The following is a 15722-nucleotide window of genomic DNA, read 5'->3' on the forward strand; positions in this document are numbered from 1 at the left end:
TATGAGGCCTGGGTAGGGTCTATGTGACGCTATGAAACGTTTGAGTTCCGAGCCATAACAAAAAAAAAATAGATAGATGCTCAAAGAAATAGATAGATGCTCGTTCTTCACAAATTTCACTCATGAAAAACAATAATATCACCATTGACATTTATTAACCAACTAAATGGGGTTTTTACGTAGAGTGCCAAATAAAGCTCTATTTCAATTCTTGGAGCGTTGTGGCCCAGTCGATTAGTCTTCGGACTTTGAAACAGAGGGTCGTGGGATCGAATCCCAGCCATGGCGTAATTTCCTTCGGCAAGAAACTGATCCACAATGTGCTGCACTCAACCCAGGTGAGGTAAATGGGTACCGGTAGGAAGTAATTCCTTAAAAAGCTGTGTGCGATATGAACGCCTAGCTTAGCCGGGTAATATAGGAGCGCCTTGAGCACCTAACAAGGTGGATATGTGCGCAATATAAATACCCTATATTATTATTATTATTATTATTATCTTAACGGTCCAATGTTCATTTCAGACAAATAAATAGTTTGGGGCAGAGACTGCAAAACCATCAAGATGGAATAGAAAATATATTAACGCACATTCAATTCGAATTGTATGCAGCCAAGATAATTTTACATTTTAAAAGAACTGTTGAAAAACATAGCATACATTTTTCATAAATTTGCTAGGTTTCCTGTAATTCAAACCAATTCATAGTAAAATTGTTTAAGTCATGAATTCGACGGAAGCGGTGGGTTAACATGAAAGAAAACATAGCAATACCTGATACAAATATCAATTAAAAACGTTTTGATCAGAATTTGAGTGTTTGACATCCATCCTTGATAATTAACATGGTAATACTGGCAATACTTTCGGCACAAAGTGGTGTTTTTTTTTTTAAATACATGCATATCAAATACGGTGGGCACGGATTGCAAATACAATTCCTTAATATTAGCACGATTATTAAAATCACATATTATTAATCATGATGTATTACTATTATTATTGTTACAACTAGAACATGTAGAAGGGTATTTCCCTTGCCCAAACTTATGTAATTCATTGGTTCCTTAATCCTAGTAGCGTAATGAGACACCAAAAATATTCTGAGGAGTCATACATGACATATGGGGGAAAATTCACATTTTGGTTACAAAAAAAAATATTTGGTTGAAGATTTTGACATTATATTTAGAAAATCAAAATACATTTCGCTCCTTTTTTCCTTTTCCTTCAATATTTAGAAAATAAAGTCACATTTCACCCCTTTTTTTTTTTTTTGGGGGGGGGGGGGGAGTTCATGGCCTCAAGCGCCCTCACCTGCACGCGATGCTTATAACATTTAGGTAAACTACCTCTAGATGAAGTACGTAACATTGCATCGATGATATAAACCACGACATGAAGGCTAAGATCGTCAAGAATCGTATATGGGGTCTTAGGCTTAGAATAACACACTCGATTTATACTTTAGCATTATTTTAGTAATTATGATTTTTTTTTTCATGGGCAACATTTTCTGGTCCAAATTATCAGCTAAAGGAACAATATACTTTGGTCATTAGGTATAATAAAATCAGCCCTCCATGATAATCGTGAAAGCATTACTTCTTTTGATTTGAAAACACAAAAATATCACAATTCAACTAAAAGAGTGATAAAGAGTGTTAGAATTGGGAATGTCTCGAAACTAAATTAAGATTTTTTGATTGCTCGTCATCGTAAGGCAAATTCTCAACCAATCGGTGGGTTCGTTTATCATTACGTCACCAACACTTGTCACGTGACAGAATGGTAAGACACAATGATTCTAGGGTTGAGTTCAAAAGGTGGAAATATGAAACACTCTGGCACTGTCTGGTGAGAGATGACTAAGATTTATTCAACAAGAGCACTTTGTGCATGTCAGTCTTATTCGGTGGGGTTTCGTTCTGATGAAATACTTTCAATTAACCAACAAATTATTTTCAAAGAAAAAGAAGTTTTGATAGAAACGTACGACTGCGTAGATAATTTTATGCTAATAAAAATTGGCATTCAAAATTTATGTTTTTTGGCCCACAATGGACGGCAAGTATATTTTTTTTTAAATCATTCTGGAACTTTGCAATGCATGATGGACTTGCAATCGACGTCATGTAGCAAGTGTTAATCCGGCTGCTCATCCTCAATAATATTTTATCGTCATGGTCACATGACCTGACAATATTGACGAAATCGTCTTCATCGCCAACTGGAGTCATAGTAGGAACAAGCACATCGAAGTGTAAGTAGATAAAAGTCGGTACCAGCTTGTTCATCTGCGAAGAATATCGATGAAGTAATAAGCTGCGATGTCCAATGAAGTGTCTGTGTGATTCTCAAAAGCTACCACTCGTGTAAGGATAAACTATGTTCGATGGAGCTGGCGGCGAAGGTAAATATGCATACGGTCCTAGGTGGTACGGGCTGATGGAAATCTGTGGCCTCAGTGCCGCATGAAGCGGACTGAGTGACGAGTAGTACGCGCTGGCAGCCGCTGCAGGAATGTGCATACCTAGTCCAGGCGCGAACATGGGCTTGGCCGCCATCTTGAGTTTTTCGAGCTCGGCCTCCTGGAGGCGCTTGGCCTTGGCTCTTCTGTTCTGGAACCAGATCTTGACCTGAGTTTCGGTGAGGTTTAGCGAGGCTGAGAACTCGGCACGCTCGGCTATCGAGAGGTACTGCTTTTGGCGAAATTTCCGCTCCAGGGCGAGAAGTTGTGACGTGGTGAACGGTGTCCTGGGCTTCCGGTTTGTCTTGTGCTTCCGAAGTGTGCACTGCACTTTGGGTCCTGAGAATGGAGGTCGGATCTCTGATGAACCTGCATGGTGAAAATGAGATAGAACAAATACAGTAGAAGTGGTTAATGGCAATGCTAAACATCATGATGTTAGAATATTCATTAAAGTGTAAAAAGATATCATGGAAAGATGGACAGTTGGAATTGTTTTGGTCTCCTCTCGAATCAGTGGATCCAACAAGACCAACAACGTACATGTACAAGCTTATATGAAGACAAGTTACGATTCTTACTTGAGGCATTGATGTACAAGTCCTCTATTAGACAAGCACACACAACACTTCGTAGAGTGAAATAATATTTCCCATTAGTTCTCTCCAGTTTGGCAAGTCGGAAAGAGATAATAATGATGTTTTCTTTATTAAATAGATGTGCAAAAATCTGTCCTCAGTGAAAAATAATGATTGATTGTAGAACTCTGGAAAGTAAAACATATTGTTGCCCTTCTCCTTTCCTTTGCACGAACACGTCAAGTACTTAAGTTAGTAATGGACGGAGACAGTTTACATCAGGGCAACAAGACCTGTAATGGGGACTGGCGTTAAGGAAATAATTATCAACCTTTCCCGCTCTCGTTTCAATTTGTTCACTTTGAGAACAGGTGTTGCAAATTTGGGGGAATCATCATAACTTCTGTAAGGCCAATATCATGAAGAAGAAGTAACAAAAGTGCACCGAACTTTTCTCGTTCTCTCTTTCTCCTTCTTTTCCTCCTTCTCTTTCCCTCCCTCTTTTGTCATCAAAGTATCTATCGTCATCTTACCCAACACTACCACTCTCTACATTCAGCCCTCCATTCGAAATATATCCTCGAAGGAATGCATAGTCCACACAGACTTCCAAAAACAACCAAAAAAAGTGTTGAGAAAATCAGGAATGCAAAACTGAGACTACTGGGCTCTGCAACAAGCAACGAGGCGGGAGAAAATACGAGCAAAATTGAAGGAAATGACCAACAACTTCCGATGCGCTGGTTCAAGTACACGTTATGGGCTGTAATAGAGGGCAGATAAGTAATCGAAACCCTGGATCAAGATAACTCAAGCAGTCGACGAGACTCGGGTTTTAAGAGGAGCGAGAGTAGGTTGATAGGGGTAAAGCGAAGGGTGTGTGAAAGAGAAGTGGTGATTTTACAGGAAGAAATATCATTTGTGAGCAATATACTTTTTTTGGCTAACAATTTGCAATATTCAAAGTAATCACCTTTCCTTTTTTAACTTGAAAATTATGTGCAACTTACATATCACTCAAAAATTTGACATTCCAAAGAACGAAACGTTTTATTTTTTTTAGATCATAGGTAGGCCTGTTTTACCCACTTCCAACGGAGGGACTGCGGATCGTCTATATAGTTATACTCTCTTTATAGTATTCAAACTATGTCATATTTTCATAAATAAACTTGCAAACTCTGATATTTATGAATCATTATTTAAATACAATGTTAATTTGTAGCGACTATGGCGACGAAAGTATGTTAAGGGGGAATTTGTCTATTTAAATCCGCGTGAATGAATGTTTCTATTATTCTCATTATTTTCGATTTTATTAGCCCCATTTTGCATGCTCTGCAAAGATTTTGAACGTGCATGATGTTTTGGGAGCTTTTGTGAAATTTGATGCAGTTCGCTTGTTAATGCCGAATATCATATTATAAAGCAGGGACGTTGGAAAGTAATCCGGAAAAGAAACTTTCCGATGTGAATGGGGGAAGGGAATTCATCATCGAGAACAAAAAAGAGCTACACTTCGACACCTCTCTCATGCTGTCTAGCACGAATATGATTCAATCAATGCCCCTATGTTGATGACGGGTATGATGAAAAATTGAATCAGATTTTTCGTTTTTTTGACACATCGTCCCCGTCCCGTCTACTCACGCCCCAGTCACATCAGGCACACATCGACAAGCCCGATCAAAGCTGTTACGTTATTACCAATGACATACGATCTGTCGGGTCGGTGCCGGGTGCCGTGGTGTGACTGATGCACAACGCTGATCTGATTTTTTTTTTCAACCAGCCATCGTATACCTGCGCTGCCAACATTGTGAAGTTCATTAAGAGGTATCTAAATCATCGAGGGTCGTAGCAAACTGCAATTGAATTTTCCCCCGTGATGTGGTTTCCGTCGCCATACAACAATATCCCCTTTATATATATATATATATATATATATATATATGTGTGTGTGTGTGTGGGGGGGTATGAGTGTGTGCTCAAAAGTTAGTAATCCCCACTACAAAATGCACTCCTTCATGCTGAGAGTTGAATGTAGACAACAACAGTATACAATGTTCGGCGAGCCTTGAGAAACAACTATATTGAATGTAATATTTCATCAACTAATGACACAATTAATGAACACATGTTCATTTTCTGGTGGGATTCCCTAACATTTTAGTACCGATGTATATTTATAGTCTAGGTCATAAGCCTAGTAGAATCAAATGAAGTAACAAAGTTAGAAATAGAAAAATTCCTTTACAATTTAAAGTACTATAGGTATACTCATATCCCAAGTGCAAGTTTAAGTATATAGGCCTGCAACAAGCCATTATTTTCTATTAAATTCTTCATATCGAGTTTAAGTTACAACTGGCAAGTCTCTTCGAGACCAAACTATTGGTGATGAATGAAGACTAGATGCTCCGCACGTTGAAGAAAGTAATGAAGACTAATGACCGTTTAGGGTTTAAGGTGGAGGTTGCGGTCATGATCACCCGGCTTCGCAATGTTATCCTTGCCGCCAAATTTTGCGACAAATCAGGACAAATGTTTCCCCGCTCGTGTTGTGACAAAAATCTTCTTTTCCGTCATTTGCCTTTCATTCCCTGACGCATTTCTATCGCCTATTTCAGCAGCCGCGCGAGTGCGTCGGCGTCGACGGGCAACGAGGGAGTCATTATAGGTGATCCCACGGGTATGTTCCGGCGGGACAAGCGCGCGCCGACCCCGACCACGGTAACACACCGTATTCAATCTCACCACCCCCCCCCCCCACACACACACACACACGCACACACACACACACACATTCAACCTCCTGTAAATCTTATTAAAACATAATCCCTTTATTGTCAAAATAGTCTTAAATATGTAGGCCTAATTATCGTAAAAGACCATGTCGTTTTCATACTTGACTCTTTAATGCTGTCCTTGAACTGACCCCAAATACATTTATGATGACGATTCGACTATTTTGGCGTAGTTATATCATACAGACGTAGACGTTGAACAAGTTATTTATAGGTCTATTCAATATTGTAAGTTTATATTTATATGGAGCATTTTCTTAACAGACCTAAAAAAAAGCTTGTAATAATACGACCAGGGAATCTATTTTATTTGCAAGGTTAAGTGCATGAAGAGCAAGAATCGTCTGGTTAAAATTTTCTTGATCGGTGTATAAGGAATCGAACTCAGACATCTAAAGACTCATTGTTCCACAGCCCCAAATAAAAGTGGTCTTTACCAGAGACATGAGAACGCACATGTGACGCATTATTGGGACGGATAAATCTGATAGTCCCTAAAGTCGTATTTCGTTGGCTTTTTTAATAAACATTTGAATTCTTCCACTCTCCTCTGCGATTCAGCTAATAACGGCGAATTTGTAGACGTCGCGACAATCCACATCGCTCAAATCCACTCCAATAAAAGAAATTGTGACTAAGTTATGATCACAACTCTGACATGTTTACAGTCACAACTATTTGTGTGTTTTATTCGAGTGCCGATCTATTTCCTCCTCATGAGCCTCCTTACCATCCCTCCCCGTCTCTCTCGCGATGTTTTTCGTCTTCTAACGGGCGGAAGAAATTCACATCAAATTACCTAAAATATCGATAAATCCGTGACAAATTTGAAGACAGGTGGCAATGCCATTTGTAAGAGTATCCAAGACTCCAATCTAACCACACTCACTCTCTCGAGATCTAGTTCAGAGCTTCGGCGGAGAGACCCTAGCTGGCGTCTCCCTGGCGCTCCCACAGTAAGGGTCGCGGAAGGCCACTCTTGAAGTACGAAGTTGCAGACAACGCGGTTTGCAACGTGTGGGACTGAAGATGATGACTTTACCATCTCAACACTCCCGTACTTGATCACAGCCTTTTCTTTACAAGAAGTAAAGAGCCACGTCCGATTTCTTGAATGTCTCCAATTTGTCAAAGACTTTCGGATGTGGGACTGGAAAGAACTTAGGAATACGAGCGAGCAAGAGGTTGAAAGAGAGATAGAGATAGGGGAGATGGAATAAAAGAGAAAGAGAGAGGAATGGAATATAATTTGACAAATGACCCACAAAAGTTGACATCATACTCGGGTATTTTCGACTAGTAAAAAAGTTATTGTTTAAAAATAAAATGTCCGTATCACTCACCACCGTCTCTCAGTTTTAAAGAAAAAAAAAATCTGTTTTTGAGCGGTAATATCACCAACTATGGCCACCCAATTTATTGCTTACATCTAAATCACTATAGGGGCTACCTAGTTTATTTCAAAACAAGCATTAAAACAATGGAAATAATCAACATTTAAAAAGCCAATTAGATAAAATCAATTATTTATCGTTTCATGGATGTTATGGCCAGATATTGCCTCGTTGTTGTCAGAATGCTAGGTCTTCCATTGAAAATATAAAACACTGAGTTTCAAAAGCAAGTTCGTATCTTTTATATTATCAGTGGCTAATCTAGGATGGACCTTTATAACATCAAACGCCAAATTGAGAACAGAATATCCAGAAAGTATTTCAAAATTCTGAAAGCATGTTGTAGGAATTATATAAATGTTTAACTCAATGTCATTCATTGCAATCGTATGTATTACGGATAACAAACAAAATATATTTTGCATGCTTGTCTGCTAAAAAGTTTAAAGCTCCAAATTTTCGCAAACCATACACACCTTGTGATATCGAGAATACACCCCCCCCCCCAACAAAAAAAAAGAAAGATTATTTTGAAGTAACATACAATCATTTTGTTCGTCCAATTAAAATGCACATTTGAATAGGTTACATTCTTATATTCTGATATTGTGTAAGTTTATAATGAGTTTCTGTTTCTACATTTTTTCAATTTTCATTTCATGTTTAACTTGGGCTACCCAGGTACAAGAAATATTCGATTACATATGATTATCATCTCACTGGAACATCTCTAAAATGATTGAAAATTCTTCTAAAAAATAAACCAATGCATAGTTTTGGCACCGTTTTCTTTAATGGCTGCGAAAAAGGAGACGATGGAAGACGGCGGAAATGAAAAGTGGTAAAATATTATATTATTTCCTGAATGTTATGTCAAATCTATCACAAAATAAGACGACTGTATCAAAACGTTAATTTTTTTTGCTCGCGGGCTTCGCTCACTCGCAGCTCTTTAGACAATAATATGCCCCACATGCCATATACCTGGTGGGTGTTACATAAAGCTGTTCGTAAGTTAAGAGCAACTTTAAGAACAACTGGTGATCCTTTCTTGTGGTAAATGGTATATGCATTGGCGATGGTTAAGCGCGTAAGAAAGGATCACCGGTCGTTCTTAAAGTCGCCCTTAATGTACGAACAGCTTTATGAAACGCCCCCTTGGCCCTATCAAAAATGTTTGGCTCATTAATATCCAAATGAATTAGTGCAATGGTTTCAGCAAGTACGATTCGATTCATAAGTCTTGCACCATTTAATGTGGTTTAATGTGGTCAACTAAAAATAAACCAGAGAACCACAACGAATTTCAGCCGAGTGCCATACGACCACCCAAACAAAGAAATTAATCTCACTTAAATGTGACCCATTTATTTGAATCGCTCTCCAAGACATATGAGCCAATGTGCATGTCAAATTATATAACGGATAGAAAAAAAATAGCCAGATCTCCAGTAGAGTGACTGTGATATTTTGAGAGAGAAAAAAATGTAATTACGGTATATTATTATGATTACTTTTTCAGTTTCCTCCTGCCATACCGAAAAGAACTTTACTGCCATGCCGAAAAGAACTTGACTAACTTTTTTTTAGGAACAATAAGCAAGGACCCATCCACCAAAATAAGAAACGAGAGATCAAATACACACTGCTAACATACTTTCTAAAACTACATAATCTAATCGTAAAGCCAAGTTGACAAAGATCACGCGTCCTCTAGTTTCATGAAAATGATGTTGCATTGTTGTAATATCAAATTGTTTTTAGCCGTCAGAAAACGTATCATACATTGGCCGATATCATCAATAATATATTTCGAAAGCAAGAAACATCGAGGAACAAGTGGAGAAAGAGAATTTGTTTTGATCATCTGCATTAAGTCATTCACGAAAAAATATTATTTATGCTTTTGTGGGTCGTACAGTATTACAAGCTCTATATTGTAACACTCAATTTTCGATCCACATTAGTAAAAAGGATGAATTATTGATATGAAGTGATATTTACACTGCATAGACAAAATATTATCCCATCATTTTTCCAATTTAACAGTTCAGCACATCCATAAAGGCAGGCGACTTCCGTTCTGCGATTGAACTTTGAAGTTCCCCCCGCACATTCATGCTAAATTATTAGGAGATTTCATCCCATTCACCCGTTCGATTCGTCGATAGACAATCCGTCAAGAGTTAACTTTTTTAAAGTTAAAGCCCTCGAGGTTTTTTTGTTGTGAATTGTTAAGAGAAACTCTTTATGGATTTGCAATTCAAACACTCATTTCAAAAGGACAAAGCTCTTTTTTAATTGCAGTCAAAGGAGAGATCATACATACGAAGACACACAGAGGTGGAGCTAACTGGTTTATGGAGGTAAATTCTGTTTTTGTGTTCCCTCAATGATGCTACAAATAAATTAATTGTAACTAGATAATGGATGTGCCTGAGTTATCTCCCGTTCTTTGTGATGATTTTTCTCCCCTTTTATTTTCTTTATTTCTTTCATCAGACGATGATATTGATGACCTACTACCAACTGCTGAGAGAGCGTTGTATGACGGGTCGTTATGGCTCGAATCCAATTGGGATCAACTTTTCTGATATTCTTGAATTAGTGAACTCTGTCTCCAACTTGTTTTGAAGTCATCGTCAACAGGTATACGACATCTTTGCATTCCAAACTATTAATAATTGTTCACTTATAATTATCACATGATCATTCTAACACTAATCAAGTATCTACCGAGCCTTCAATGTTACTCTACAATTTTAAAATTAACTAGTTAAACATATTAAAATTGCAAAATTACAGGTCAGCTGTATGCCTCCCTAGTCAATAGGCCTATAGTCATTTTTTTTTAATCCTCGTTTCGAATCATTATTGTTTTCACTATAATATTTTATCATTATTATTATTATTATGCATTACAAGTAGTAGAAGATGTATCCATAGAAGTAGCAAAATGCAACTAGAAAGTAGTAACAAACATCCGCAAACAATATGCCTATGTAGTTGCGCCCATTATAACTTCATAAAGTATATGAGTTTCAATCATCTTATTTAAGAGTTTCGAGTATATGGATACAGAACAGCATTTGTAACTTATCAAACAATTACCTTGGTCGTGTTGGGGTCTTTGTTATTTGCTAGTTTAATTACAATTTTCATTTTTGTAATGTGAGTAACATTAAATCAATCGTCACATCCATGGAAGGGCATGTAAACGGTTGTAAAAGAAATGTCATATACTTGTTTACAAGGCTGACGATTACCTTTTGTGGAAAACAGTGATAATCTTAGTCAAGCACGAAACAGAAAGAATGCGTTCAATCTCTCGTCAAATTAAATATAAACAGAATTGTTTTACCCCTATTAAATGAGGTATGGGTGATTGGTTGACAAATGAAGAATCAAATTTAGGTCAAATTCGAGTTGCTATAAAAACAAGTAGGTGTTGAAATAAACCATCGTTAATCATTACGCTCAATTACAATGGTGGAAAAAGTTAAACGTCAGATTCAGATCATAAATAGTTTTAATTACCACGCCTCTGCAGTAAAGCATTATTTTGTTTACCACATAATGACATGAGGTTTATTGGAGGCTTTGAGGAATCCTATTTTTTTCTTCTTCCTTTTGAATATCTTTTTTTTATATTTCCTATTTGAGACCCTCCTAATGAATGCTTGGACAACCAAGCGTATACACAACGTGTCGGCAAGGTAAAAGGATCCCTCCACGATAATTAAATGCTTAATAACCATCGAGATTTAACAGTCAAAGATATGCAGAGGTCCCCCATCGAACAAAAGACTAAGGTGATTTTGAATAGAAGAAAATAGTTCACATTCTACTAATCAACCGCATTTTTGAGCACCTAATTCAGCGTCGGGATTGTATAGCACCGACTGTTCTGTGTGCTCGCTCCATCGGTGACGATAATTAAAATACATATTAATTGGTAAACATTACTATTGCTTCATTGAGCGTTCAATGCTTTTTGATACAATACATGGTCGTGATGGTTTGTTATACATGTTGACATGACACGCTTTATCTATGTAAGTCAAGATGAAAGGTGTCACACAAGAACGGTCTAAGTGTCTCTCACAGGATACAAACTTGTTTTAATCATTATTTGTGCTTTAAAACTGAGCTAAAAATGGAATCTGAGAGAGGAGGATTTATTGTAAAGTTAATGCAAACAAGACATATATGTCTTGTTTTGTATTCATACAACATGACTATGTTCCTTTTCAACTGTTATGTTTAGTTCTTAATTAGATATGTGATAAAAGAAAATAATAACTTTTTATTTTGTTTCGCAATGGATATTATTAAGATATTGCTATATTACATCATTTTGCCAACTTGGAAGGTATTCACCACTGATCATAAAGTTTACCCAATATATTTTCAGATATATCTTCATAATGATTCAAATTATGTTAGAAAATCTGTCACAATAATAATAGAATTTATTAAATATGAAATATGTTTATTGTTTTTTTTTTCCAGAGAATCAATTATCTTTGCAGAAATCATTTGAAAGATGAAAAGCCACAGGGCGTCAGTAACTACACACAATTGTGTGAGTTATAAGTGCATTATGAATTATTGTTGTTAGCCACCGGCGCTAAACTGATTGGGAATACACTAAGCAAATATATGTTACACTAGAAATGATATGCCTAGTTAATCAGCGATGACAATATGTTCCCAACAATCAGGCTAATAGTTAAAAGTAAGTGATGATTGTGTTGTATAAGCAGCACAAATTAAAGCGCAGTCGCCATGTAGACATCACTAATGAATTCTACTGAAAATACACTGCGAAAAATAAACATCGATAGGTGACAATGACCGGCACAGTTATGACATGGATACCAATCTGTAAATGCATGTAATGTGAATGTCAGCAAGTGTTGTGGCGGTGTTGTGTTTATTAGATAGTTGGCCTACTGCTAATTATTTGCATGTATAGGCTATGTACACTCACACATGGCTAACTAAATAGTCGTGATTGCATTATTGCTTAATGTTTGTTTACAATAATCATAAATCGCTTGAAAAAAAAAAGAAAATAGTGTTTGTTTACTTTTTACCAAAATAAAGATTTTCAATTTTCATGACATTGGCTTCGTGACATGGACCATAAGGGGATAATATAATTTCGGGCAAAATACATAGATAAATGTGATTGAAATATTGCATTGTATCAATAATTAAGATCAGAATATGATCTATGCAAAGATTGGCTTAGTTTCTATTTTTTTATTGGAAGGTCACCATAATTTCCAAACCACATAACCGGAAAATATTAACTCGTCTCTTTCGTAGGTAAATTGTTTTACAGTAAGTATACAGTAAGTATGTATAGAGTTATGAATAGATCAATACACATTTAAATAGTCCTGCATGCCTACAATAACACAGCGAATATTTCATAGATATAGTAGAGCTAATTTTCTCAAATACTAATAAACAATTACTGCTTTCATGACTTAAAATAAGCTTATTTATATCCCGGCACGAGCATTAGCAAAACCACCCATGTTTTATTACTATTTTTGCCTTCTAGCATGTCTAGTACTAGAAGTTGTCCTGCAATTGTGCTAATTGCCTTTCTTTATAGATGGTCAATTTAAAATTTCATACAGAAAAGTCAATATTTTCTTTTCAGTTTACTTGTAAAAACTATAAGCACAAGTACTATCTTCGTATCACGAACCAATATTCGGCGGTAACTACTGTCCGCTACTATAAGGTTTTAATCAAAACTTTTCATTTTTTTCTCACTCTTAGTTCTACGCTTCGAACGCGAAGTACTTTAAAATCATTGCCGATTGGTGTGCAGGTAAAAATACATGCCGGTAGTAATTATACAGATACATGAAATGTAAATTCTACAAGTATTTGGCCAATATCAAAGTTAAATCCGGCTACAATTCATAACTTAAAGGGGTCTATGCTTGTTATGACATCCTTGTTGCTCGTCCGATTAAAAACTGTATGATATTATCATTATCATAGAGAAAATATTGTTTATGGTAGATGTTAGCCGAGTAACAAGTCATGGCCTACTTTTGCAACATCGGTTATAAGAATGATATTATGATAACAAGTGAGTTGCTTACACTACAGACGCACAGTAATATGATAGTTCTGAGATATAACATTTATCTGTATGTGAACGGCGTCATAGTTTCTATAAAGCTTATGTAGATCATGTCAATCCCATATTGTTTTCTTCTTTGATGACAATCGTTTCTCACTGTGATTTATATAAACATAAGAGTAAATAAAACAGGATCTTAGGGAATGTTATGGGGCTTACCTTGATGTGCAACTTTTGTCATTTTTTTAAATCTCAGTCTACATGAACATGTGAGGACTGGAAACTATAACATTTTACTAGGTGTCACAGTTATGGAAACAAAAGGGTTGACGAAAATCACTAAAAATATACATGTGTATATGCATCATGTAACAAAATCTACATTTTATTCCAAGATATTAGACAGCTACAAATGTTATTTCAAAATATTTTCTGAACGTAATGAAGAAATCGCACCTCAACCAAAGTGGTGTGTAAAAAAACTAAGCGATCTTTAAATTTAAAAAAAATTGTCTGATGAGAAAGTTACATGCTATCTAATGAAGACAAAAAGTAATTTTCATTAACTTTTTGAGGATTTTTCTAAGGTGGGTCGATTAAACTCACTTGAACAAAATAATACATACCAGATGAAGGACTTAATCTTGTCGCCTGCATCCAAGGAAAACTAGAGGCGTTCCACGTGTACGTCTGCGTTGTCGGCGACGTGCATCGTCCCGTGCTCTCCGATGACGACGAGGATGACGATGACGATGATTTGGCTAAAATGTTCTCTACACTGTGACTCGCGAAAGACGGAGCGGAGGATGAGTTCGTACGAGCAGCGGGGTTTTCGGGAGGTGGTGTCGCGGGAGCGACGGGGCTGCAGTCCATGTCTGTAGGGTGCTGTTTGCTGCTGAGCGGGGACGGCGGTGATTTGGGGAAGAACGATTCCACGCGGAAATTGATTCCTTTGATGGGCCTGTCGTCTGCCTTGTGCAGCGGCGTCTCGGCTGGAGTTGCCCCGGGAGAGATGGCGGTGGTGACGGGAGAGAGACTGTGGTGGGGTCTGGTGAAGGCAGAGTTGTTGCTCACTGTCAGCGTCTTGTTGGACATCTTGGAAGCCGGGTCGTACGGCGTGTCGTTTATCGCCGTCTCGCTGTGATGCATGATATGCATGGGGGCAAGTCGACTCGATCAAAGAAAGTTATCCCAAATTCCAAAATAATCGCTTTAAAAAGTAATCAAAATGAGCTCAAACAGAGAAGATAGCAAGCGGATGACTCGTCATGAAGATGTCCTCAAAGTGGAAAAAATGTCTTCACTGTTGGCTAGCTTCGGGTGGAATGACTTAAATACAGTATACATTAAAGGCACTGAGTAAACTGGAGAAGGCACCATGTAGGTCATGCAGTTGCTTCGCTGTGATAACAATAATTCAGACTGTTGGAACACATATCGTAGCTGGATGACAGGGCAGGGGCAGTGAGATATGATATCGGCCCGACGATTGAGCTAGGCAATATATGATACACACCGCTACGTTAACTCCACAAACTTTTCTCGGCGCTTGTCTGTCATTAATCAATTTGCGAACCAAAATATCGGCACACCCGCCCTCTCACTGCACCCGAGGTAATTGCTGGTGAGTCGGCCAATCAGACGCCGCGAATGCTGTGACGTTTGGAATGCCGGCATCACTGTACGGCGCCGTGGACAGAGAAACAAAATGCTTTACGAAAGCTTTGATAGCCTGCGAATTGTCAGATCCTTCTCTCTCCCTCTCTGTGACTGGTATACATCAAACGATCCTTAGCGGTTACACTTACCAGAATCAAGCCTAGAGCTATAGTTGCAAAACCCCAGCCACACGCACATGTACTCACCGAGCTTTCCAAGCGTACCATGTATACAGTTTTCCGATAGCCAGTATTACCGTGCGTCTTTTGTCGGCAGTTGCAACGTACTCGCTCATCGCGTACGGAATCCTCGGCATCAACTTGCGGAGACGGGTGAAGAATCGGATGAAAGCGCTTGCCAGACTGGAACGGATTGTCAATGGCTCACCTAAAGAAAAACTTGATTCATTGAGATGAAGCAATAATAAGGGAGAAAGAGAGAAGGGGGAGGCCGGTTTCAGTGGGAACGGCTCCTCCCTATTCGGGCGATCAATTACCTTAGGAGGCAAAGCCAGGCTAATTGCAAGTACAAACAATCCGTCACCATTTGTCACCTTATTCATAGAGTAGACATCTTAGGACGGCAGTCGGCGCCACTGCTCTCCCCCCAATCAAATCCTACTCCAGGCGCTCGCATCAAGAGAAAAAAAGAGAAACCTATTTTGTCCCTTCCATGTTTTACTATAAACGGTGCAAGAAACCCC

At 37.8% G+C, this 15722-nt stretch overlaps 2 protein-coding genes across 2 annotated transcripts; both read right to left on the reverse strand.

The window, feature by feature from the left end:
- Positions 1-319: 319 nt before the first annotated feature.
- Positions 320-13601, reverse strand: LOC129273070 (homeobox protein MSX-2-like). Its single transcript, XM_064107202.1, has 2 exons — positions 13580-13601; positions 320-2892 (listed from the first exon to the last, which is right to left on the reverse strand). The coding sequence occupies exons 1-2, from the start codon at positions 13599-13601 to the stop codon at positions 2357-2359; spliced, it is 558 nt and encodes a 185-aa protein (XP_063963272.1). The 3' UTR covers positions 320-2356.
- Positions 13602-13942: 341 nt separating this feature from the next.
- On the reverse strand, positions 13943-15227 carry LOC129272631 (mucin-2-like). The gene has a single exon (XM_054909749.2). It carries the CDS (start codon positions 14516-14518, stop codon positions 13943-13945), a length of 576 nt encoding a protein of 191 aa, XP_054765724.2. The 5' UTR covers positions 14519-15227.
- Between the last annotated feature and the right edge of the window lie 495 nt (positions 15228-15722).

Source organism: Lytechinus pictus, chromosome 12 (assembly GCF_037042905.1).
Source record: "Lytechinus pictus isolate F3 Inbred chromosome 12, Lp3.0, whole genome shotgun sequence".
Taxonomy (NCBI): domain Eukaryota; kingdom Metazoa; phylum Echinodermata; class Echinoidea; order Temnopleuroida; family Toxopneustidae; genus Lytechinus; species Lytechinus pictus.